Here is a 26,522-nt window from a genome sequence, read left to right as displayed (position 1 = left end):
TCACAAAGTGAAGAATTACAATTAGAACTTTCAATACGATAATAATCTGGTACAGCACCTTTAACTGCATGTCATGCATTTTATACTGACTTTAACTGGTGAGCACTGGTATTTAATTGGTAGCTAGTAACTCTGGTTAACATTCAGCAATTTTAGCACTGCATTGGGGATTAATGTGAGTTTTGTATCTCTGCCTGTCGATCCGTCTGAAGTGTTACTGATCATATATTGTTGCTAAACTAAATTCATGTCATTACCAAATGGAAGGCTCATGTCCACTTGCTAAGTGAAATGCAGGAGAGGGCTTTCTGCTGTAGCCACGTCAGGAGGAGCAGGTGAAAGCACTTTACATTGCATTATTCATTCACACCACACTGTGGTGCCACAGCTGCCCTGGTGGAATCATGCAAGATACTCCATCCACTTTGCTTCATATGAATGTGTGTATGAGTATTTGGTGGTGGTGGTGGGGCTATGGACACAACAACAGTATACACTACAGTCACTGTGGCACCTGGTACTCCCAGTGGTGTCCCATTCAAGCACTAATCGGGCCCAGCCCTGCTTAGCCCCTGAGCAGATGAGATCAGACACTGATAAGGTTTGGCCACAGTATGACGCAAAGCGGTTTTATACTGCCTCACCTAATGCTTTTATATATCTAAAAACACCCCATTACGCTTTTACTCCTATTTTCTCAAACACCCCAACCTTGGAGCTTTAAGTGAACTCTCGAGTTCATTCTGTAAGTGCTGTAGTGCAGTCTTCAGAGCTGCGATCGATGCTCTTGGACATATGATCTCCAGCACTGGTGAGCGGAGAGTAGCCCGAAACATAGTGAGAGGATAGGCAAATCGTCTTGATATAAAGGTGATCTATGTATGAAATATAAACTTTAATTTAACTTTAAATATTTAGACTGAAAATATACTTGTAGAGTGGAACTGTTCATGGGACTGAGAGGTGAATGAGTAACATACTAAAAAAGGCCTGTATCAGATTTTTTTCCCCCATGTATTTGAGAATTTGTCTTGTCCCAGTACAGTACTGTATAAGCAGCTATTGGGGTCAAAATAGGTTCATTGTCTGCATCCAATTATACAGTTTTATTTTCCAAAAAGCAAGAAGTGCACAATTAACATGCTAGTTCTTGTTAGCTTTACTATGACGTTAAACTCTGCTCTTGTCTGAAAGTTGTGAGACACACAAGCAGAAGGCATAAGGGAAATGAGAAATAACGGACCACTGCAAACCATTTAAAAATGAACTTATTTTTCAAGTTTTTAAGACAGTAAAAGTCAAATTGCTTTTGAGTGCTGAGTAAAATGCTATAGAAGAGTGTTGCTATTATCATTACATTTTACTTCCCCTGATGAGTTGCAGAGTGAGACTTACCACCCAGAAGAGTGTCTCGTAGGCCAGCAGCTCATACTCCGGGATGGTGGAGAGTACACTGAGGACCAGACAGGCCAGAACGATCAGGAACCTGCAAGAAAACAACCATGAGTAAAGTAAAGGTACAAACAACACGTCATATATTACATATCCAAAGTTACTCCTCACTTACCTTATGCAATCTGAGCACCCTAATTATTCACTGTGATAAGTTTATAAGTGCTTTTCACAACTCTCAGAGAACAGATTTGAGTATTGTCATGATAGTAAAGCAACAACTAGCATGCTAAAACACCCTTCCTGACAATAAAACGTGTTATAATTACATTCAGACAACAAGCAGATGACTTATTTTGCTCGCTAGACCTGCTCGCTAGTCTCTGCGTTCCAAACAGGAAGTGAGCATTGGCACACTTCCAGCTCCATCGGCTCCAATTCACTTTCTATTGAAAAAACATTGCCACTCTCTCTGTAACTGCTGCTGTCAGACTTGGATTTTAGTCTTGAAATGTTCGTATTAACCCACTCTATATGATCCTGGGGTTTTCATTTGGGTATTTTTTTTTTTTTTTTTCATAAATCAACATATGAACATTAATAAGAGGCAAATCTTCTTTCCCCAAGTTTGTTCCTGTTAGCGTTAGCAAGCAGTTACTCCCTGCAGGCGGGAAGGGGCGTTGCCTTCAAAAATCTTGTTCCGGATTGGCTCTTTGGTTGTTATGATACTCGTGGTTGGAATTCCTAATATGGAACTCAGCTCCAAATTATAACTGCTGGCCTCGATTGGCTTCATTTAGCTGGAGCCAAACACTATGGGTGATATCACACTCCCTTAGTCCACGTCTTTGTACAGTCTATGCTTACAATATCTATACTAAGGTACATCAAATTTTGCCCAAATACATGGTACAGGCCCATCTTAAAATGACTTCTGCTCTTCACAGTTTTAAGATGGTAAATGTCAGGTGCAGAGCCTTTAAGTCCCTGTCAGCACATCTCCTCCACAGGGTGTGTATTAGTAGTATTCCTCCTGGTGCTGCTGCTGTCCCCTCAGGCAGGTGGACGTGAGCTAGGCATATGTGAGCTGTGCCTGTGGGCCGTAACGCAGGGGGACAGTGGGTTCTGCCTCAGGACCTGCTCCACACACCACATTCATTCAGCAACTACCACCACAGTAAGAGTGTGTACATATACATATCTGGGTTCGAGAGGTAAAGTTTTCATAACATTCGTGACAATTTAAAGTGGGGCTAAACACCTAAACTTCACCCGCAACTGCATTTGAAATAGAGCTGCAAAAACCAGGTAGTGCTTGGAGGACTAAAGAGGAGAGTGTGAGTGGAGGGGTGGGATCTGGGGGTATCACATAGGCAGTATAAAGAAGCGGAATTAAGGGAGTGTGATCTCACCCATAGTGTTCGAGGAGAGTGCAAGTGGAGGGGTGGGATCTGGGGGTATCACATAGGCAGTATAAAGAAGTGGAATTAAGGGAGTGTGATCTCACTCATAGTGTTTGGCTCCAGCCAAATTAAGTCCATATAGGGCCCATATTTAGAAATCTGAGCGCATGTATCATAGTAACCACGAAGCCAATCAGGAGCGAGGACTTAATGCCCCCTCCCACCTGAAAAACTACTTTGGCTGGTTTGATTAATAGCGCTTAAAAAAGCCGCTAGCAGGAGTGACCTTGGGAAAAGAAGGTGCCTTATTAGTCTGTTATTAATGTTCACATCATGATTTATGGACAAAAAAGCAAAATAAAAAAACATCAGGATCACGTAGAGTGCATTAATATGAACATTTTAAGTTCAGAATGATGAGCCTGACAACAGCAGTTACAGAGAGAGGGATGATGGTCTTTCAATACAAGTCAATTGGAACCAGAAAGCAGCAGCAGGTTAGCTACATCCATTTATTTATACAGTCAAACAGGTATGCACGTTTCAAACTTTATGTTTTGTTCTGAAAGCACAATGTTCTGAATTGTTGTTGTTGTGAAATGTTGTTCTGAATGTACCTAGTTTGCACAAAAGTTGACAAAAACTGACTAGGAACACTAAATATTCCTAAAACACCATTTACACAGTTTAGCAACGAAAAAAAAGGGGGTTAGTGTTTAGTTCCACTTTAAGGTGTTAAATTGGAGGTGACAATAGGCTGTATCAATCTATTTATGGTACAATTTAATAATAATAATAATAATAATAATAATAATAATAATCATAATAATCATCATCATCCAGTGGATTTCTAGAGCCTGTCAATATACTCTGCACTATAGCTAACTTCTTATTTTCTTTTAGTCAGACAACTTAGTGAGATGCATTTATCTTGACATGTTTTGTAAATGTATCTCACTAATAAGTTGTCTGACTAAAATTAAATTAAAAGTTAACTATTGTAACTTTAAGACAACACGAATATTCCAAAAGTACTCCAGGAACTTTAGTATTACTTGGTTTCAGATGTCATCACAACATTTTTTTTGGCCTAAATTATTTAATACATATGAGGGGCAGCTAAAACTGTTGAAAATGCTAATTTCTGTTCTAACACAATGAATTATTTGGTTGGGTCACTAACAGAAATGATCAGATTCCACATTTGTGAATTTGCCTTTTAGACATTTAATGGCCAAGTCTGACCTTTGCCCCATCTGGAATATGACATCAGCACTTCCTAAAATTTAAAAACTCATTGGAGGAAAGTTACTTTTCTTGCCATAGCTGCCCTGGGGTACACCGACAGAAGCAATGATGCAAAAATGTGATAGGATCGTTTGACCAACAATCACCTGCACACCACATTTGTGCTTGGCAAGGTGGGTGAAGTGTTTTGCCTTGGGACACAACAACAGTATTCATTCGTTTAAGAAGGGCTCAAACCACCACCCACTGCCAGCCCAATAATAACCAATATATATATTCAGACAAGACATAACCAATAATATTTAATACAGATGGGGGCTGCTGAATTGAATAGGGTTTTGTTGTAATTAGTGCTGTCACGATACTAAACATTCAAACTCGATTTCAGTATTACAGAATAAACTCGATACTCAATATAGATAATCTACAACAATGATAATAATAATAATAAAAAAAAACAGCCTTTCTTCAGACAATAGAATGTAATTTTCTGTGTCTAGTTTTAATACTAGTTGTAGTATTGATTGGTCTCAGATTTTTGATACTTTTGACAACCCTAAAACTAATCAAAATAGTTGTAGGGTTTTGTCATAAATATAAATGATCAGGTTCAACATTTATGAATTGGATTTAGAGTATTTCTCAACAGAATACAAAGTAATCAATAAAACTGTCTCTTGCCCCGCATCTGGGAGTACATTCTAGTATCTGAAAACCACCAATATGCAGGTCCAAATGATTGGATTTCAAAGAGAAACAAATGTCGCATCTCAGGCTGAATTGTTCCACACTCTTTCTGATTGCTGTGATTAGGTTTTCAGAGCATCATGAGGGACCCACCCAACCAAGTTTAAAATGGTAGAACAGAGAGTTTCCTGCTCTTGAGGAGGTGATGTCCCTAGCCTGCAGGATTACTCAACATGCACTAGTAACAAAGTATTCTTGTTTCGTTTTTGATGAGAAAACATTTTTAAAAAGACACATTGTGCTTGAGTTTGCTATATAGTTATAATCTTAGACACCAGTGGATTATGTTGTATTTTCACAAGTGACTTTTTAAACAAAACAGGAAATATTGTACAGCCCAGTGAGGCATTAGGAGTCGATTCCTGCGTACACATTCCTGTGTAACTGTCAGCACAAGAAAGTACCACATGCCGCTGGTTACTCCTATGGACAGCTGCAGATAACACAAGCAAGTGGTTAATTTTTTATTATTATTATTTTTTTAAATATATTTCCATTTGTGCCAAAATTGTGCCAATTAAAACCAAAAAAAGAAAAAGGAAAAGGAAGTAAGTACAAGCAGTGGGTGCGTACCAGTGATGAGAAGGGAAAACTATAATATGATTAAAACCTCTAAAAAGTCTTAAAAGTATAATAAGTCCCCTTTAAGTAGCTGTATTTGGTCACAACAGATATCCCGGTGCAGAATTAGCCAAAGTAGAGAAACAAGTCAAATAGTAGTTCCATTCTTGCCCCGGCTCCGATATAAAAAAATAAAAATAAATATTGTGGTAATAGTTAGGCCACAATAATTACTATGCCGACTCATCATTCCATATATGAAAGTTGGAACAATATTTTTAGGGTCAATATTTATCATGTGCATATTTTCTTCGCACCACTGGGAAATCCTTTTTTTGGCTAGATGATAAGATTTAAGCTGTAAAAGGTTGAATTAATAACTTCCATGACTCATTACAGATGCAAACTCAGTACTAAAGAGTTTCATTCTGCTGTTTATTTATTGAAGCTCATGTTTTTATGAATAATATTGTAGATTTACCGGTAGATTAGCTTTTAGGTTAAGGTTTAAATCGGCTCTTGGGTTATTGTGTCGGTAGCATAAACGAGTTTCAATATTATCATTTCTCGTCTATATTTACTTCAGCAATGTATCAAACTTCAAAATATGTTATTGTGACAGACCTAGTAATAGTGGTTGTGGTTAGGCTTTAATGTAAAAATTCCCAGAGTGTGTTAAGTTGCAATATTGATCTAAAATGACTTAATAAAAGAAACCAGTTGCTTGATTTCGGGGTTGGAAAATTTAGGAAGTTTGAGATTTTACAATAGGTCAGTGCTCTGCAGGACCATACGGTTGACCCCTCCTATGGACAGCACAGCTGCATATCAATCTTTTTTTTTTTTTTTTTTTTTTTATTTGCCCCAAAATGGCTCCGTGACACCAATAAAAAAAAAAAAAAAAGTAGAAAACAAAGTAATTACAGAGCAGCGGTCATGTACCAGCAGTAGTAAAATCAGTGTTGGAGCAATGACATCTTGAATACAGGGGAATACAGAATACTAAAACATGCACGCAACTTCAAGAGGGATGTTTTATTTTTTTTCATTTGCCCCAAAAATGTTCCCAAACATTTTTGCACCAAGGACCGGAATAATGTAGATTTAGATTCACGGTCCGGCCATCTACACGTGGCAAATATATATGGCAAAAATAAGTTAAGCGCATAAAAAATACAACTCACTATATCTCTGAATCAGTGGGAGCCCTGCACTTCTTTCTTCTTTCCTTCTTGTTCATGTTTGTTTCTTTCAAAAAACTCTAAAGGCTTATCTTTTAATCCCAGGTGCTTAGTCTCCATGTGCCAAAGCAATTTTGAAGGTTTCATTGTCTTTTTCGTTTTTCCCCCATATTATGCAGAGTGGACTCAGCAAGTGAGAGTCACCTGTAGCGAAAAATCCACGTTTTAAGTAGGACTCCTGGTATTGTCTGTTAAAATTAGCTTCCTTTTTCTTGGAGGTCGTAGGCTCCTCTTCTGGCTGCTGAGTTGGCCTTTTCCCCTTTGCAAAGAAGCTCTCCAAAGACTTTTGTTTTTGGCTCATTTTCACTCGCTTGTGCGTCTAGTGTTGGGCAATGTGTCTGATGCGTTATACGTGATACATCATCCTGGAGGACAAGAGCACATCTAGCACAGATATAATATATCTGCCATTGTATCAAACAGATTTCTGTGGCAATTTCCTATCAGGATTTTCATTATATATCTATGGACAAGCTTATTATCATGTCATGAGGGACAGGCGAAAGTTACGTCGGAGAAGATGCGGTCGCTGATAAATAATTTACTGTTTTTGTGTGGCCCGGTACCAAATTCGTAGTGTGAAGTAAGTACAGAGCAGTGGGTGTGTATCAGTGGAGGTGATAAGGGGGGTTGATTGGAGCATTGGCGTGCTGAATAAAGGTGATTACTCAAACGTGCATGACTCTAAATATAACTTCGAGTGTGTAAAGGAGAAGGGAAAACAACTATAACATGCTCTGATAGGTTGACTTTGCACATTACATCTGCTTTAAGTTTCTTAGTAAACATCCTTTCAAGAACAAACTGTTTGGTGCCACTCGTGTGTGATCTGAATCCCAACTTGAGTCGCACCAACAATTTTCCACCACCTTTTTCCCATTGATATTTCAGGCCGGTGCAGAAACTGTCGGGATTTGAAGGACACCCCTCTGAACTGCGCACCGCGTTTGAATACAAAGCCCACGATAAACTGCTCAAATAATCAACAAAGTCAACAAACACTCTTAGCATTTCAGTTGGTCCCCTGAAGGTCGCAGAGGTACCAGGCAACCAGAGCGGGGGGATAAGGACTGGTGCTTTCGACTTTCCAAACATGGCACTTTCTTACAGAGCCTCACGACTCCACATTGGTGATAAACATCTGCAGAGCTGTAATTATTCACACGCCCACTCCATCTCGCAAAAGGAACAGAGATTTGGAACAGAGAAATATGTACCTTAAGAAGACAGGATTTATAAATGAATGATAATATGACCTGTTTGATAATTCGCACATCATTTTACGTAAATGCATCTGATGTAACTTAGTCCGAAATGGAGACAATTATTTGAAATTAGACCTAGTTTTTGTGATTGTGCTGAAAGAGAAAAGCACAATGTGTGGTCTATCTAATAGGGCATAGATTGCTTTGAGTAGGCTACACGCTGTATCTGATTTTTGTCAAATTTTCCGAGACAATGGTAATAAGAGACTTCTGGGGCTTTATGTGAGTTAGCATTTGCACTAAAATGAGACTTTTGCACTTTTTGTAAATATAGATAAACTTGTGTTCATTTACTGACATTTTTATTTTATTTTAGAGTTGTTAGGAAATGCATTGTTTACAAGTCATTTGCCTTCAGTATAGCATACAAGTATTTTAACTTTGCCAAAGCTGCAGTAGTTTTTATTTAGGGGGCCAAAACCTTGCCTGCAGCAGTGGGATTTGTGTCATTGCTGATCTAAAATGAATGCCTTGCAAGTCCAGAATGATTAATAATGATAAAAATAACAACAAATACAAAAGCATTAATATTCAAGTTAAAAACAAAACAAAAAGTCATAAAGACTGACAGAGGGACCAAAGATACAGATTTGGGAAACCGTTCAGAGTTTATTTGCAGATACAGGAGTGTAAATGAAGGTCGACAGAGCAGACAGTTGGGAGTGGTGTCATATGAAGTAGTCTTGTAGCAGGTCATGGGTCACAGGGTCAGAGGCTGGGGTGTTTGTACCAGTCGTGGAAAGCTAGGTTGGAGACGGAGGTTCAGAGTGGCTCCAGACAGCGGGATCACGGTGGATGACATGAAGAAAAACCAGAAGATGACAAGAAAATGCTGGAAGGTGACAAGATGATCTGGCCCTGAGTGTTGGATCTTCAGTCCTTTTCTACTAACAGGGGAAGACTTGATTGCTTGATCCGAAGCAGGTTTGCGAAGGTGGTGCCAGAGTCTCAGTCCCAGCTCCAGACTCAAACTCAGAAGGGAGTGGGGAAAACAGCACAGGACGCATAAAAAAGCAAAAACAAATCCTGACAAAAAACATACAGTTAATGCAGGACATGGTATGGAGGAGTGAATAGGTCAGTCTAAACAGTTGTTTGTCAGGAGGGAGAGGGTTCCAGAGCTGAGGAGCAGGGTGGCTCAAGGTGTGGATGTATATGGAGCTTAAACTCTGAGGCCAAGTACTGGAACAGAGCTGTCGATGGATGGTGGATAAACAAAGGGATGAACAAAAGGAGTACCAGCCTCACAGAGCTAATCCACATAGTTGACAGAGGGACTTGTGCGTTAAGGTGGTGACAGCTAGGCTAGGCTGTTGCTTGGAGACGCGCAACAGGTAAGTCAATGACACTCAAACGTACGCACAGACACAATGCCACATTAGTATCGTGGTGGGATGATTATAGTAGTAGTATGATTGCCACATAGACCACAATTGCAGTGCCACAAGCGGGGGAAAAAATGCACAGTGGAGCAGTGGCAGCCAAAAAATGAGCAGAATGTATCCAAACTGGAAGCCTCTCCTTGTATTTTTTTATTTTTTTTTATAGAGAATGATATCAGTCTGGTCTCCATTCCCTCAGACAGTACGGTGCAATCAGATTTGTTCATTTCAGTGAAGCGTGTGACATGAAGAAGCTCACTGGTCACCCATCATTTATAAGTTTAGTGATTCACTCATTGATTCTGCAGAAATCCAAGATGTTTTTTTCAGTCCACTGTGGTTTCTTGCTTGCTCATAAGTAGCTATATTTGTTTCCATATGCACGGACCATGCATGTCCCTCATTGGCTAATCCACGTGTCAGTCAAACCCATCTGAACTCTGACATTCCACAGAAAGACATGGCTAATATTTGCCTGGCTGTTTCTTATGCTTCTCATGCAGTTGAATGCCTCTCCCACAGTGATCATCTCCGTCTATGTTCTAAGTAGGATCAGAGAACAGCAGGTGTGTTTGTAGGAGATTTGGGAGTTTCCAAGCACAACCTCCGTAATCGAAGTGCTGCGTTTACATGCATTTTAGAAATCTTGTTCAAATTAGACTAGGCCAGAGATTTGGTTTTCCTGGAGTGCATGTAGTCTTAGTGTGGGACAAATATTTGCTCCTAATTCAGCTCCTCTGAGTCCATTCATGTTTCATGTTCACCATTTTGACCCTTTCAGCACAAACATTTTGTCCAATCACCTACTTGGACCTACACAGCTACTGCGTGTGTGTGTGTGTGTGTGTGGTTTTTTTTTTTTACTTAAATCATAAGCGCACCAGCAGCCTTACCTACTGCTGCTGAGCTTTTGCCTACAGGTTTATGTCAACTATTACGAACATGGGAAACAACAAAAAATGCAAGTGTGCTCCTAAAATAAAGGACCTGTACTAAAGAAGTGGACTGAGTGAGTGTGACGTCATCCATAGCGTTCAGCTCCAGTCAAATAAAGCTCATCGAAGCGAGAAGTTATAGGGACAAATTTGGAAGTTCCATCTTTGGAATTCCGACCAAAGAGTCAATCAGGAGGGGGCTGTTGAAGGTAACGCCCCTTTCCGCATCGCTGGATTAGCAGGGACTGGGAGCTTAGCAAGCTATCAATCAAACCTGGTGTCAACACTAGCGAGAGAGAAGACAAAAGACAGACAAAATACTGAAATAAAATCCCCAAGGTCATGTAGAGCAGGTCAATATGAACCATAAAGACCAAAATGATGAACCTGACAGCAGCAGTTACAGAGAGAGTGGCCACAGTTTTCCAATGTAAAGTGAATTGGAGTCGATGGAGCCTGAAGCGCGCCCATGCTTACTTCCTATTATCTATGTCCATTCATACATACACTCTATGCCTGTATCTGATTTTTTTCCAATGTATTTGAGCAAAATTTGTCTTGTCCCAGTATAGTTATGAAAAAGAGAAACTATACTTCAGCATTAGGATCTAAATATTTGAATAAAAGCCTGAAAAGTGTGTTATATGCAATTCAGTTATTATCTGATCTAAATCTGGCACATCGATACCTGCCTGCTTGTCTCTGGAGTAGTTATGCCATTAGCTGGAATGTTCCACAGTATAGCGTTAAACTAATCTAGGAGTTTTATTGATAGGTTTAATGTCATACAAACATTCCAGGCAAAGTAATAACATCTGAGACAAACAATTGGCAATCCCTCTACCAGAAGTTACATAGAGCACCTTTAAATAGCACAAAATCAATGTTATTTTCCCAGAGGTTCATAAACAGCTGAGTGGAGAGAGGAGCCTGTATCACTAGCTGGTCCAATAACGGTTAGTGGTGGCTGCAGTATTGACTTGTGTGGAATTGCAGTCGACCTTTTGGCCTTTTAATCTAATTACATTGGAGCTGACAGCACTGACTACAGGCTGAACTGCACATACCACTGCCCAAATGTGTTAATTTAATGTTGTTTATCAAATGGTAAATGGTCAAATTTTTTATATATTTTTCCCCTTCAAGGCACTTAAAGCGATTTACACTGACCAAATGATCGCTCAACCAATGATGTGTATTTCGAGAGCGTGATTTGAACCGCTAACCTTCTGATTAGTGGGGCGACACTCTACAAACTGAGCTACTGTTGCTCTAGATTAATTTTCCTTGCCTCAGTATAGATATAATCACCTGGCAGGAATCTGGAGTTGGGTGCACCGGTGTGGATTTTCATGTGGGTGCACCAAAACATGATTTGGATGCACCAAAGCCCGACACTCATTTAAGGGCTTAAATTGAAGGGCTAAATAAATAACTTGGTGAATTACTTTTACCTGTACATTCAAATCATTCGGTATACCACACACTAAAATAAACGTAATTTTTTTTTCAATAATGACAAGTTTTATGTATTAAATATTGTTTATTTGATCAAATCACATTAGAATTGACTTTCTTTAATTAAAAAAAAAAAAAAAAAAAAGTTGGTAGCCTATTAATTAATAAAAGCTAATAAAAATACATATTGGCATCAGAAAACTCGTCAGAGTGGGAGGTCTGTGCTTTTAAGGATCTTTACAGTTTGCTATAGCACATGCAGAGTGCGATCTCTTATTTTCAGTTTCAATAGTTGATCTTTTATGTCTTTTGCCATCTAGTTTTATTTTCTTTTTCACCTTGCGCATTGTCAGCCCATTTAAGTAACAAAACCCAATGTGTTATCCCCAGTTTTATTCAATTTGTATCTAGATGAACTATCAACAAAGCTCAAAACATGTAGAACTGTCTGAGTGTCTGAAAATCTTGCCCTGAATCATTTAATTTATGCAGACGGCTGGGTTTTAGTCTGAGCACCGCTGGTCTACAGCAGAAAATGATCACGATCTGTAGAAAGAAAAAGGACAAGCACATGAGATATCCTGATTTTTGCCTGTCTAATGTTGTGTTGATTGTGACAACTAAAATGAAATATTGAGGGCCATCACTGTGGACATGGCAGATGATAATATTTACAGACACTGCAGGATGTTGCACACTCTTATGTAAAAGTTTGGTTCTTGTACTGATGATGTAAAGTTGATATTGTTTAAATCATATTGTACACTATTATACACTCTGGACTCATTACAAAAAACAAAAAAAAAAAACAGTCTACAAAGGCTGCAGGTGGCTTATAATGATGTTTTATGGGTGCTCTTAAGGAGGCTGCAGTGCGACTAGTGTGACCAAGATGTTTGTGACTGCACGAGTGAACACTTTGCAAACTGTACTAAGAACTTTAATGTACAGTTTTAATTTGCAGACTGAATAAGCCATAAAATTAAATAACAATGTAAGTCACAAATACACTGCTTGGCCACAAAAAAAAGTTGCTACCAATAAAAGATCACACATTGTAATATTTTGTTTGAACGCCTTTAGCTTTGATTACGACACGCATTCACTGTGGCATTGTTCCGATTTCGCTTCTGCAATGTCACAAGATTTATTTTCATCCAGTGTTGAATTAATTTTTCACAAAGATCTTGCATTGATGATGGTAGAGTCTGATTGCTGCACAAAGCCTTCTCCAGCACATCCCAAAGATTCTCAATGGGGTTAAGGTCTCTGTGGTGGACAATCCATGTGTGAAAATGATGTCTCATGCTCCTGAACCGCTCTTTCACAATTTGAGCCTGATGAATCCTGGCATTGTCATCTTGGAATATGCCCGTGCCATCAGGGAAGAAAAAAATCCATTGATGGAATAACCTGGTCATTCAGTATATTCAGGTGTCAGCTGACCTCATTCTTTGAGCACAGACTGTTGCTGAACCTAGACATGACTCGTACCTATAGCCTTGTACATATTTGCTTAGTTAAATCCAGGTCAGTCCAAAACGTGGAGACACTGGTATGTTCGTCTTTTTAAATGATTACTGTTGTTTTGTCACTGCCCTTTTCTGTTTTAAAAATGGGCCATGAGTTCGATGCTACTCCTCAAATAAAAGTAAATACAGTGTCTCATTCACAAACACATGGATAAAGTCAAACGTATGAGCTTTGTGATGGTATTAACAGTCTAGTCATAGGTGAGGGCAGAGTGAGTGAATTACCACGTGCCCAAAATGATCAAACTCTGGAATCCTGAATCAGAAAGTGCACTGCTAACATGCTAATTGTTGCTAATTTTACTGCCGCAGTGAACTCCACTTTGGTCTCTGAAAGTCGTGAAATGCATTTATAAACCAATCACAGGGAATAATTAGGATGGTCAGAATGCATAAGGTAAGTGAGGATGAACTCAAGGTCACTGCAAATCGTGAATGAATTAAAAATGAACAAATCCACGAATAAAAGCAGATGCAGTGAAATAATGATAGCAAATTATGTTTTCTAGAGAGCAAATCAAGAACAAAAAATTCATGATCTTCTTAATTCAGGGTCATGTTGGAGATGTTTATTTTTGCATGTTGAGCCGAAGTGGTAGGAAACAGAGAATCGTTACAGTCTAAATCAGAGCTGCTGAGAGGGAGCGTTCTAATGAGCAGACACACAGGAGCGGTCAGTCTGTCTGTACTGCTGACCACTGCTCCTCCTCACCACAGTCCAGTCACTCAGAGCTGCTATCAATTCAAATTAGGTTGGTACTTCTGTTGTGTTGCTTTTTGTGCTACATGTGCTAGACCAAAACAGTTAAATTCAATCTCCTAAATTTTAAGCAAATCAGGCCATTTTTAACCCTTGATGCTGCCAGAGTGTTTCTCCACTCAATGATATTATCTCACATTGAATACTGTATCACAAGTTGGTCTTTAACAAATTTAAATACACTCAAAATAATGGAATCACTCTACAAAAAATCCCTAAAGGTCTTTGATAGGAAACCCCTTTCTTTCCATGTTTGTAATATTTTAAAAAAGCATAATCTTTTTAGTTTTGATAATTTTAAACATTTTAAATATGCATGTTTTATCTACAAAGTGCTACATGGATTAGCCCCGCCTCCCATGTCAGACCTTTTCAAAACAAAAAACACCCGAAGCATGAGGACCAGGGCCTCGTCCAGAGGAGACTGTGAGGTGCCCTATAGAAAAACTGCCTTTGGACAAAATGCTCTTTCTGTGAAGGGGAGTAAGATCTGGAACGGCATTCCACTTCAAATAAGAGAGTGCTCCACATTATCCACTTTTAAAACTCAACTCAAACTCTGGCTGAAATCAAATCAGTCATGTGATCACTAATCAATACATGGACCTCCCTTCTTACTTTTCTTACCTTTTTTTTTTTTTACTCTACTTCTCACTTTTTAACTCTTGTATATTGTACTAATGTGATGTATTTGTTGTACTCTTTACCTGCCTGGGGACTGCGGATGTAAATTAGCTCTGTAGCTATAATCCGGCATATTTACATTTGTTCACAACAGATGTTCATTAATGTGCATTGTCCCTATCAAATAAATAAATAAATAAAATAAATAAATAAAACTTACTGACAATTGAATTTTTTATTTTTTTTAAATCTTGTTAACACATTCCAACCGTCCATTTATCCCTTTCCATTTTTTACCAGACAAAACAATCATGGTCATAGTTTAGTCAGAGTAATTTAGATCACCATGTTACCTTTATTGTTTCGAAAATGTTATATTGTCCAAAAACAACATATCACCTTATAAGTTTCACTTTTGTTTTTGACATGGCCGAGTCTCAATTTGACGGTTGCACAATTCGAAGTGCCGTTCAAAGTACCCGGCGTATGAAGGGTGCTCCTCCGTGTAGCCTTTGTCCACCATAAAGGCCATGCCGAAATGGGACAGGCCTACACCACGAAGGGCACGTCAACCGCTGTTTGTGCTGCTTACATTACATCACCTAGCAACTGTGACGGCTTCTGACTAATGAGCTTTACGGATACTGACTCATGACCTAAACGTGTAAAATGGACACCAAAATAATTAGTTTTATTTTTCATTCTTTATTATTTTATAGTAAAAGTCAAGGTATCGTCGTTGCAACCATTTATTTCTGTTTAGACTGAATGAATTAAGGACTTAATCTTTCCCTTTGAATATCAATAGGCAAATATAACATTCTAGATGATGTTTTTTTTTTGTTGTTTTTTTTCCAAATTGTAGCTAGTATTACGTAACTTTAAGAAAATATACCTTGTTTCTCCTGTAGAAGTCACGCTCTGTGCATGATGGGATATAGAGTGCGTGAAGTGTGCTCGGCTGCACGCTTCCTTCATGCCCAAACTCCATGGAAAAGCTGGAAACGCAGGGCACATTTGTCGGTATTTTGTTTGGGTACATTGAAATGGGATGGGTCGTGTCGCGCCAGAAGTGACGTGTCCTTCAAATGCACCCGACGAAGTGTGCAACCGTCAAATTGAGACACGGCCTCCGTTCCTCACCTTTTGCTCCCCACGTTAAGTCACTCCTTCGTCAGAGCGTTATCACAACACAATCAGCATGCATCCCGCTAATGAAATTGTGTACAGTCTTGTGTCATGTTTTTGTAGATTTATGGAGAATTATCGTGTGGGAGCATGGGTGACATAGACTTGTGGGCGGAGCATTGCACAGAATCTTACAGCTAACCATGAGGAGGGTTCGGATAGGCCCTGGGAGAGATCGCTAAATTACCGAAACATGCATGACATCTAAACCCTATTCAGACATGTTTTCGATGAGGGAACAACATTATATCACGGTAGAAAGCTTAACAAATTGAATAAAGTGTGAATAATACCCTGTCTTTAAAAAAAAAGTTAACAATTCAGAGAGTTTGAAACATGACCGTTAATATCAAACAATTAGATGGAAAAGATTTCAAAGGTCATAAGGACAATGTTTTTGAAATTGAGAGGTTTGTCTGAGAAGCTAGAAACTTTCAGTTGCTATCAGGAAGTCTCAATCAATCTGAAACATCTCAAGTTCACCTTATCTCCCCAGGACCACTAATGCGATGAGAATTGAGGTATTACATCGGCAAACTATATTATCATTTGATTTACTTAGATTCACTCTGAAATAGTCAAGACTATCTAGTTTTGACTATCTTTATTTTAAGAGACATTTGCATGCTGAGCTGAATAAGCAGGACACAGTAGATGGGATCACAGTTCTAATGAGCACACAGGAGTGGTCAGTCTCTCTGTACTGGTCACTGCTCCTCACCACAGTCCAGTCTGGGCCACAGTGTTTGGGCAGCATCTATTCAAACCTTGTTATTTCTATTACATTACTTCTTCTCCTACACGTTCACAGTATCGGATTTACTGTAAATTCAATATTTGGATGTGGTTCTTGTTCCCACATATTCCTCCTTTACCAGACAAAATAATAATAGTCATTGTTTATGTTTTATGCTTGAACTGCAGGTAATTTTGTTTTAAAGATCCACTACGCAACTTTTCTAGAGTCAACCACCTGCTTTTTACTTCATGGAGATGTTATTATCGGTTTGCCTGGTGTGCTTCACAGTATGCAATCAAAATCTCCATGGTGACAAACAGGTGACTCCACGAGACCAATTTACAAGTCTGATCTGCGGATAGGCGAACCCCCTCATAGACAAGCAAAAATAAATAAATAAATTTTAAAAGTAGCAGTCCTAACAAATTATACATATTTTAAAGCAAGAGCAATACAATCTAGCTATTAGCTGGAGGAAAAGAGGGTCATCTGGATAATATTTTGAAATTGAGATGTTTCGTCCGTCATCGAAAAGCCATAATCGACCTGAAGGTACTGCTGCTGAAACGTCTTACGCTACCTTCTGAAACCTTTTCAGTCATGGAGAAATGCCAAAACACTGACAAACTATTAGATCTATCTTAGTTTTTGATTAACTAAGATTTAATTAACTCACAAAAACAGTGGGATCAGAGGCAGAGTTCTAAAAAGCAGACAGAAAAGCAGGCAGTTAGGAGTGTTTAGCCGGTGTTACTGCTGCTGACCGCTGCTCCTTATCACAGTCCAGTCTCGGTCTGACAGCAGGGAAAGCTACAGTTTTTCATCAACAGAAATCAATATGTCCAAATGATACTACCTCTGTTCTTCTCCCACATGCACAAAGCACTAGACCTGCATTTAAATTGTTTCATTTCAAGTTGACATTTCCAATAGTACCTTTTTCATTTGTATTTAGTTTCCATTATTGTAAAAAAAAAAATAAATAATGGGGTGTCAGTAGCTCATTTGGTAGAGTGTTCGTCCGCTGATCTAATGGTTGGCAGTTCGATTACGGGTCTCTACATAAAAGATCATTGGTAGAGCGATCAGATCCACTGACCCACAGGTTGGTGGTGTGATTCCAGCGACCATAGATGAATGTGTCCTTGGGCAAGACACTTAGGCCACCTCACCCCCAGTGTTTCCTTGATGTAAAGCGCTTTGAATGCCTAGAAGGTAGAAAAGCACTATATAAATGTGTAAATAAAATAGTAAAGGTAAAAACTTTGAGCTCATTAAAATATATTGGCAACTTTTTATGATTTTAAGTTAAACAGAACAAAAGATTAAGATAAACTCTGCCCACAACTGCATTTCAAACAGACCTGCTACACTGGGCGGTACCTGGAGGATGAAAAAAAAGAGAGGGGAGGAGGAGTGAGGTCTGGACATAGGAGGAACAGTGTGATTGGTTTAAAAGGTATTTAAACCAATCAGGGCAGTCTTTCATGATGTCACCAACTACTGGAAGTGCAGAGGTCACTGAAGGCAGCACAAACTTAGATTTAGGCATTTTTGTTGTCCTACAAATCCAGAATGATGTTTCTCAGTCTGGTCTCAAGCCGCTTATCATTTACAAATAAAATCAAATTCGGTCATTGATTCTGCAGAAATCCGCGATGTTTTTCAGCTCCCTGTGATATTTTTTCCTTTATTTATTTTTTCTCCAATACAGCGAGACCCTGATTGTCAAACCCACCTGTTATTTAAACTGATTTGAAAACTGGGAGTTTCACGGGTCACCAGACTCACATATTCATAAATTGTTGAATAAGTGTGTATTCTGAATCCCAGGCAAGCGTATTTGATCGAAAAGCAGCAAATCTACCTAGTTTGAACTGTTGCCAAAAAATGACTAGACAGTATGACTAGACATTAAAACACCATATATACAGTTAAGTAGCAAAAAATATATAAAAAAATAAAAATTAAAAATATATATATATATAGACTTTAGTTCTATTTTTAAGTTTTCAACTCACAACTTTGAATTCAAGTTATTTAAAAACATATCTACTTTTACAGGCTGAGCAAAATTGCTAGGAAACAGTGGATGGGCTCAGGGGGAGAGTTCTAACAAGCAGACAGACTAATACACAGGAGTGGTCGGCCCGTCTGTTACTGCTGACCATTGCTCCTCAGTCCCAGCTCTAGCTCAGGGCAGTAGAGGTGTGTGCCGGAGCCTCAGGGGACAGCACACTGCTTAGTTTTATCTGTTGCCGTGTAAATAAAGTGCTATCAGTGAACTGCCAGGGAGACTACTTGGAGATTCTTGTTGTAAACTCTGGACTGTAAAATAGCTGAAAAATAGCTTATTGCAATTTTTCTGAATATTTCTGGGATGTGATTTGGTGGTTTTCATATTATACTGGGTTACCTAAAAAATGCAGTCTTTGCTATTTTCTGATTGCGACATCACAAATCACAAGTTTGATTTGACGATGGTTTGATGCTGATGCTCATGCTATCATCCGCTTAACAACTCGGCTGGTCCGGGAACGCCAGAGCCAGTCCCCTGTATTTAATGAATAATCAAGAGGGTGTTAGCTGGTACCAATCCTTTGACCACATTTCGGTGATGACAAGTCACTGTTGAGTGTGTAAAGCTTTTTATTTTGGATAAAAATTCACGTGTAAAACTGACATCTGAGCTAAAGGCTAACCACGTTACAACTGAGACCCCTCGCATGGTTATGTAAGAGAGCACAGAGAGTCATGTGTGATCAGAGCAGACCCTGCAATGCTCTGGGACTGGTGCAAGTGTGAATGAGGGTCACCGCTGAGTCTTCTGGTATTTTGTACTCAGCAATGTACTAGGATCAATGTGTGGACGGAGCTTTAAGGCTTGACCCGCAACTAAACCTTGACTAGACCAGGAGTAAATCGGGACTAAAGCCGGACCAAACCAAGGCTAAATCAGGACTAAACTGGGCCTTGCAGTACATAACCCCGGATAGGACCTTTACACCCAGGGCACCACTCTGACACTGCCTTGTTTGTTAAAGCTGTTTGGAGTGTTACATTTCTTCCAGGCTACCACGCTCCAGTGCTCAGAAACATTGACTGAGATTTGCTGCTGCGCCTCAGTCCCTCTCCTCAGACCCCGAAACCCTCCCACTCTGCACCATCTCCACTCAGGCAGTACGAGGAGGTTCATTTATCTCACTCTCTGGCTGGTGAACTGCTCTGAGGGAGTGGAGTGGACAGTCCTGATAGACCTACACAAGTACTGTACTGGGTCAGTTAGCAGAAAGCAAAGTACAGTAGTGACAGGAGTCACATTACTTCAAAATAATTTACTCAAGTAGAAGTACAAAGCAGAGGTCCAAGAAATGACTCAAGTAAGAGTAACGTTAAAGTCAGGAAACTGTTGGGGCGTAACATCTGATTAATACTTTGAAGTTAATGTCATTAGAAGGACTAAACATTAAATAATGCACAAAATACAGTATTTTCAAAGGATAGATGTCCCTATCGAAGTAAATAATATTTGAAGGAGGGGTGCAAGTAAAAACATAATCTTTCCAATAGTTTCATACTGTCAACCTAAAGTGTTTTTTTTTTTGGGAAGAGTAACCAAAATCTTTACTCAAGTAAGACTGCTGTTACTTCAATAAAAATATTAAAGTCAGAGTAAAAGTATGCTGCTAGAAAAGTACTCTGAAAAGTACAATTTCTTTAAAAGTTTCCATAAGTGAATGTAAATGAGTAAATATACCTGAGTAGTACCCGCCTTTGGTATACAGTAAATTTATTTGTCGAAATGGGACTAAACTGATACCATACTCCATACAGCAGTGCACCTCATTACTGCTTCCTGTGAATACCCAAGTTATATTTTATTACTAAATTGTATTTGCACATCAGCCTATACAAATCTGCATATTTGTACCTTTTGTCTAAGTGTAAATACAGTCTGTAAAGTATGAAATTAAATTCTTTCTCTCACTCTCATTTGTTTGTTTATTTCGAGCATTGATCCAGGAGAATTTTTCATACTTGTCCAAGAATTACAAATTAGCTCGCCAAGGAGTGTGACAAAAGTACTTAAGAGATAATTGTTAACAGGGCAATGGTAAATGCTAGTGTAACGGGTTAATAGAAATTCACGCTCACCAGGGTAGCTCATTTCCTTGAACAGAGAGCTGTGAGGCGGGACACGGTATGCCACTGCGTTTGCCGATGAGTGAAGAGCAAAGCGGAGGGGAGGCTGTGAGGAGGACTAGACCCACAGCGGAGACATGCAAATAAACCAGGGAGGGGTAGCAAGTTGCCTTAAAGTTTGTGTGAAGTTTATGAACACAGATTAGCATTGTAGGTTTGTAGGTGTCAATCACATTATGTAGAGGAAACAATCTCTGGTTACCTAAAAAGGAACTACTCAAGATGTGGTCAACAGCAGACACAAAAGCAGAACCGACTTTTGGAAAAATAGAGCACTCAAACTCGGAGAAGGGCAGTGTGGGTGGAGACCTGCCTAACAAGATTGGTACTGTCATCTCTATGTATGGTGACAGATGGGTTCCCATGAAAATAGCAAACCCCCTGCCAAAACCACTCACCCTTGGGAGAAATTCAAAGATTACTGATGTGTCTCCATGTGTTGCAGTTGAAAATTTCAGTTGGAGCCAAGGTCATTGTTCCACGGTGGAGAGAGACCCCCAGAACCATGCCTAACCCAGCTTACTCACAAGCAGAACTTAAGAAAATACTTGAAAGAGACACCTGCTTGAGCCATACAGCAAGTGAGTGCAAGAAGACGATGGAGCAGAAATCAACACAGTGCAACACGCTTTCCGGCTTGGTCTTCAGCAATCTGTTCAGTACCTTCATTCTTCCAGTATGACCCCACATACTGTCAGTTCCCCAGTGATCAAAGCAGTTCTCCAACACCACAGCAACTAGTAAAGAAACACTGAAACCCATGCAGCAAAATTCATCCAGCATGAGCAATTGCTGGAGTCTGTAGGCCTCAAACCCCTACCTGCAGTCTTGAGTGAACTTAGGAGATAACTAGCTGGGGGAAGTATGGCAACCTGAGCACTATCCTCTGCTTCCTCCTATTTTCTCATCAGCAATGCTATTCACATGTTGTCCCCTGTCCCACTCCCCCTGTGGAGTGTAACTCTTTCAGATGCCCCGATGACAGCTGGACCCTCTCCTCCTCCCCGCCTGGCCCTCCTCCACCCACCTCCCTCTCCTCCTCGCCTGGCTCTCCTCCTCCTCGCCTGGTCTTCCTTGGCCCTCCTCCGCCCCCCTCTCTCCTCCTCGCCTGGCCGATTTTTCTTGTTTTGTCTGATTTTTCCTGTTGTTTGATTTTCCTGTTTTTGTGTGTAGGCAGCAGGGTTGCCTCACAGCAAGAAGGTTTGGTTCGATCCCCGGGTCGCCCAGCCCTTTCTGTGTGGAGTTTTTCATGTTTCTCCCCGTGTCTGGATGGGTTTCCTCCGGGTACTCTGGTTTCCTCCATCAACCAAAACATGAACGCCCTTCGAGACAACTGTTGTTGTGATTTTGGGCGTTACAAAAATAAAATGAATTGGAATTGAAATTGAATTGAACTTTGAAAACATCAGAGTCAAGATGCCACTGTGTCCAAGCTGGTTCCCCTGGTTATTTGCAAACTACAACCTTCAAATACCATTTAACCCTGACCAGCTCACACTGCTGAAGTCTTGGGACAGACTGAGAATCCAAGATAGGATATTGGAACGCAAAGATCTAGTCACCAACGTGAAATGGTTTCACTTTGTCCAGCCAGCCAGCCTTAAAGGAAAAGCTTTGGAAGGTGTCCATGATTTGGCAGCTTACCATGGCCAAGCAAGAACCCTCCACCTCAGTGCCAGCATTTTTACTGGCCAAATAGAGAGAGAGATATAATTGAATAAGTCTGTTGTTGTCCGCACTGTGTCCTTGCCCTGAACCTGCTGTTTGTGCCCCGTTAGAGAGCATAAAGAGCACTGCTCCCATGGAACTGGTATGCATCGATTTCTTGTCTGTGGAGGACAAGAACAAGCACTCTGTGGATGTGCTGGTTGTGACAGACCATTTCACTACAATGGCCCATGTCTTTTCTTGTCAGAATCAGTCTCCCAAGTAAGTGGCAAAAACACACTGGTGTTCTGTGTGTATATGGGTTCCCAGAGCACATTCAAACTTTGAAAGTGAGCTTCGCTCTGAGTTTCTAGGCCTCTCTGGTGTCGCCAAGTGTCTTACCATCCAATGGGCAATGGAGGCGCTGAGAGACTCAACCGGAGCGCTCCCTTTAAAATCCAACCCAGAGTGACCCCAGCAAATTCACCTTTGCCTACAACGCTACCACCCATGAGACCACAGGCTTTGCTTCCTTTTATTTAATGTTTGGCCACATCCCTCAGTTGCCCATAGAAGTGGTTCCACTCAGTGCTTAATGACACCAGTGTAGATGACTTCAGCACTTCCTGCATGACTCTTCACACAAACCTAGCTGACACTGCTAATTTCACCCAGCAACATGCCACTGATCAGACACCAGACAAAGCATTATAATAAGAGAGTAATATAATAAGAGAGACTCTGCAAATTGGTAAGAGTGCTAGTGGCCATTAAATATGAGCATGGCAAAAAGAGCTTGCACACACATGTTAACCTACAATGTTCACAGTTATGGACAGCGAGAGATGCATGTGTACAAAATCCAACACTCCAATGGCCACTGCAAGGTTGTGCACAGTAACCTGCTGCTGAAGCAGCTTGGAGTTGAAAACATTTCAGAAGAGTGCTACAGTAAAAGTGAGGAATTAAGTGATAGTCTGGCAGTGGAATCCTTGGAGGAAAAGATATCTGCTTGGATTAGGTTTAGTCACAGTGCTGTGGACGACTCAGAAATGGAGTCAGATGAGCCAAGTTCTTTAACCCTATAGCGTCGGATCCTATCGCCGGCGATAGCGCGCGGATGCGGACTTTTCAGCAGCGTAACTCCGCAACCAGTCGTGCTCTCATGTAAAGTCAAACAGCATCTCAAAGCGGAGGCACGGGGCTATTTAAATATTTTTCCGTGAGTTACGGTAATCTGCCTCTGTTGCTCCGCGAAGGTGACAAATGAGAGCACGGGTGCTGCGGGCATTTTCCCAGTCATTTACTCAATGTGTAAAAGAAAAAATACAGATGAAAGTGAAAAATAGAAGTAGATGTGTGAAAAAATGCAGTAAATTCTGATATTTCCTTTAATATGATTTTTATGGCAAAATCTACAACAACAAAATCTACAACAAAAATCTAAAAGTCTAGGTGACCTATACTGGCCCATGGTAAACTCAGTCCTTAAAGGGTTTTAAATGCCAAGGCAGATCCTGACCTAAAACCCCTCCTATGCCCAGATGAGCCTACTGTCCAGTCTGCTACTGACTAAACCTCTAGTCTAAAAAGTTTATGAGACCTTTTAATGCTATATGATCTATAAGTCATATAGTTCCTAAACTGAGTCAGGGATTAGATCTTTGTGCATGGTCCTTGATAAGAAGGTTGTTGGTTGGTTTATTTGGTGGAATTCTGTGTGGGGTGTACGTAACAGGTTAATATAAATTCACTTCTTCAGTCATTATATATTCTATAATTCCACCAGATCAATTATTTTGTTATTGTTTGATTTATGTAGATGTGCTGCTGTGAGTTTATTTTGGTGTTGCCAAGCAACATGTCCTCTGAAGAATATTTGTTGGATCCCTCGACTCACAGCAGTTTATCTGTGATACAAGTACTTGATTTATTTAGAGATGGACAGTACCAGTTTTATATAAGTTTCAATATACAATGTGTATTTGATTAAGTTTGAAATGTTTTATTGTTAATTGTAATATGCAAATGTATGCAAATATGCAAATGTAAATATTTAGAGAGCTGTGCAACTTTCTCTGATCAGACATATGTTATACCCTTCATACTCACAACAGTTTGTGCCATTTGTATTTTTGAAACAGAGTAAACTTTCTGAACCTGGACTGAGCCTCCGAAGAATCGATTTAGGGGATTGTGCAATGCTCAGTTCCCTTCAAGACCAATTTTGCAGTCACCAACGTCAACACAGGAGACCTAATAGAAAATGGACAGAAATAGGTTGGATTCACATGAAATCACAACATTCTAGAGGGGATATAGTTTAACAATGAGCTACAAGACAACATTTGTGGATCATAGAGTTAGTTCCCTGCCCAATTTGTGAAATTCTGGTATGTGAAGGCAACCTATTAGAATTGTGCCTGTTATTATACATACACCACCACTATCTCAGTCTTGTTCTATAAGCCCAGAGCGATGGAAACTATGTGAGGAGGAGTTATCGGGCTCAGGGACAGTTTAGCAAGCACTGCCTGGAATCTAAACACGCTCAGACTGTACCACGCGTCAGCACTGATAAGACACATGGGGAGGACAAAGGACAACTCACAACGGATTCTGCAAACCACATCTCCTCTGTCACATTACTCAGGACGAAAGCGCTTCTCCAGCCCACTAATCCATGTTTTAAATGCCCTTCTTCATGCTTAAAGTGCATACGACAGATTTACCCGATTTGCACAAGACATTTTTGCATTCGTTTAACACATTTTTTTATTTTTAACTAACCATAACAGTTGAGTAATTTGTATTGTGTTTTGGCTTTTGGTAACATTATGATTGCAAGATACCAGTTATGGAATTTATATTTAACTACATAAAAAAATAATAATGTATTCACCCGTTTGAGGAATACTGCATATCAATGGCAATCTTAAAGGTACAGTTTTTCTTTTTGTATTCTATTCTATTTCAGGTAGAGGTCCGACAACTGCTCGGCTCCATTGAGATATTATGGCAGGGTTTGTCCAGAATGTCTCACAGTAGGGCATTAAAATATACACATTTTGATGCGGATAACACCATGAGGCAAACTTACAGATTACAGTGCATGTTTTACAAAATTTCTTTGAGCACTGGTAAATAAATACATTCAAGACAGATAAGTTTATTGACATACTATAGAACATTCCAGGAAAAGCAATAGCATCTCTGTATCCTCTTTTTCTTTGGCACAGTTCACTTGGGGTCGTCTTGGAGCAGGTCTGTTTGGTGTGGCTTCTCCAGCCGAGTTCTGTTACTATAAGAGATTGATCGATATGTTTATTTATTTTTTTTTTCATGGTTGAAACCAATTGTTTAGACTCCAAAGAAAATGATGAGAATGATCAGCTCTGTGATGTTTTTGGGCTGATATGTAGGACTGATGTTAACTTTCTTTTCCCCATATAATTAAAATTACAACAAACTCATTCACAGTCCTTTTTCAATCATAAGCTTGTGTTCAAATAAAGCTTTATGTGCATTCTTCACAGGCAGTATATCAGCCAAAACTAAATATCGGTCTCTGCAAAAGCTTTAAGGCTGATTCATTAAAAAGTGCAAATATCAACTCAATATATATCTCTAGTTTCTATGCTCAGAGCAACGCCCTGTCCAAGGGCAGGGCTCTGCTCCATGAAACACTGACACCACCCAAACATTACAAATGTTGTCTTAATTAAATCAAAATCATATTTGAATTATGTACTTATAATTATAAAATGGGCCATGGAGACATTTTTAATAACTTTTAGCTTCAATGCACAGACAAAAAACAGGCCAAATCACAGACATGAGCATGAATACACAGGACTAGAATTACCTAAGGAGATCTGAGTTTGCAGCATTACAGTAGATGAAATGTGGGGGAATTTTACAGACATTTTCACAAACCTGGACAATTCAAACAGGACTAGAAACTCCTAACTATTACAATTTACCTGAGGTCCCTAGACTAAAACTGATCCCGTGCGAATAGGGCTTTAGCTAAAGCAATCTGTATCCCACTGAACCACTCTGGAAACTTGTACCCCTCAAGGTCTGCTTCAGACCCCTCAAATAAGGTGGTATGGTTCATTTTAGTCAGTGGAGGCACTTGTGGCTCCACCGACTCGTACCGATCTGCTACAAAGTGAACCAGTGGAAATGAGGCTT

The 26,522-nt window shown here is 39.7% G+C and overlaps 1 protein-coding gene across 2 annotated transcripts in view; it reads right to left on the bottom strand.

Moving 5' to 3' along the window:
- The window catches only part of kcnq1.1 (potassium voltage-gated channel, KQT-like subfamily, member 1.1), a 120,811-nt gene that overhangs the window by 75,164 nt on the left and 19,125 nt on the right, over positions 1–26,522 (bottom strand). For both annotated transcript variants that reach the window (XM_033991856.2, XM_055228966.1), the window contains exon 3: positions 1,396–1,486. In XM_033991856.2, coding sequence (XP_033847747.1) covers positions 1,396–1,486 — 91 coding nt within the window. The remainder of the gene's footprint in view (positions 1–1,395; positions 1,487–26,522) is intronic.

This window comes from Periophthalmus magnuspinnatus, chromosome 3 (assembly GCF_009829125.3).
Source record: "Periophthalmus magnuspinnatus isolate fPerMag1 chromosome 3, fPerMag1.2.pri, whole genome shotgun sequence".
Taxonomy (NCBI): domain Eukaryota; kingdom Metazoa; phylum Chordata; class Actinopteri; order Gobiiformes; family Gobiidae; genus Periophthalmus; species Periophthalmus magnuspinnatus.
This window is presented reverse-complemented; position numbering and strand designations above follow the sequence as displayed.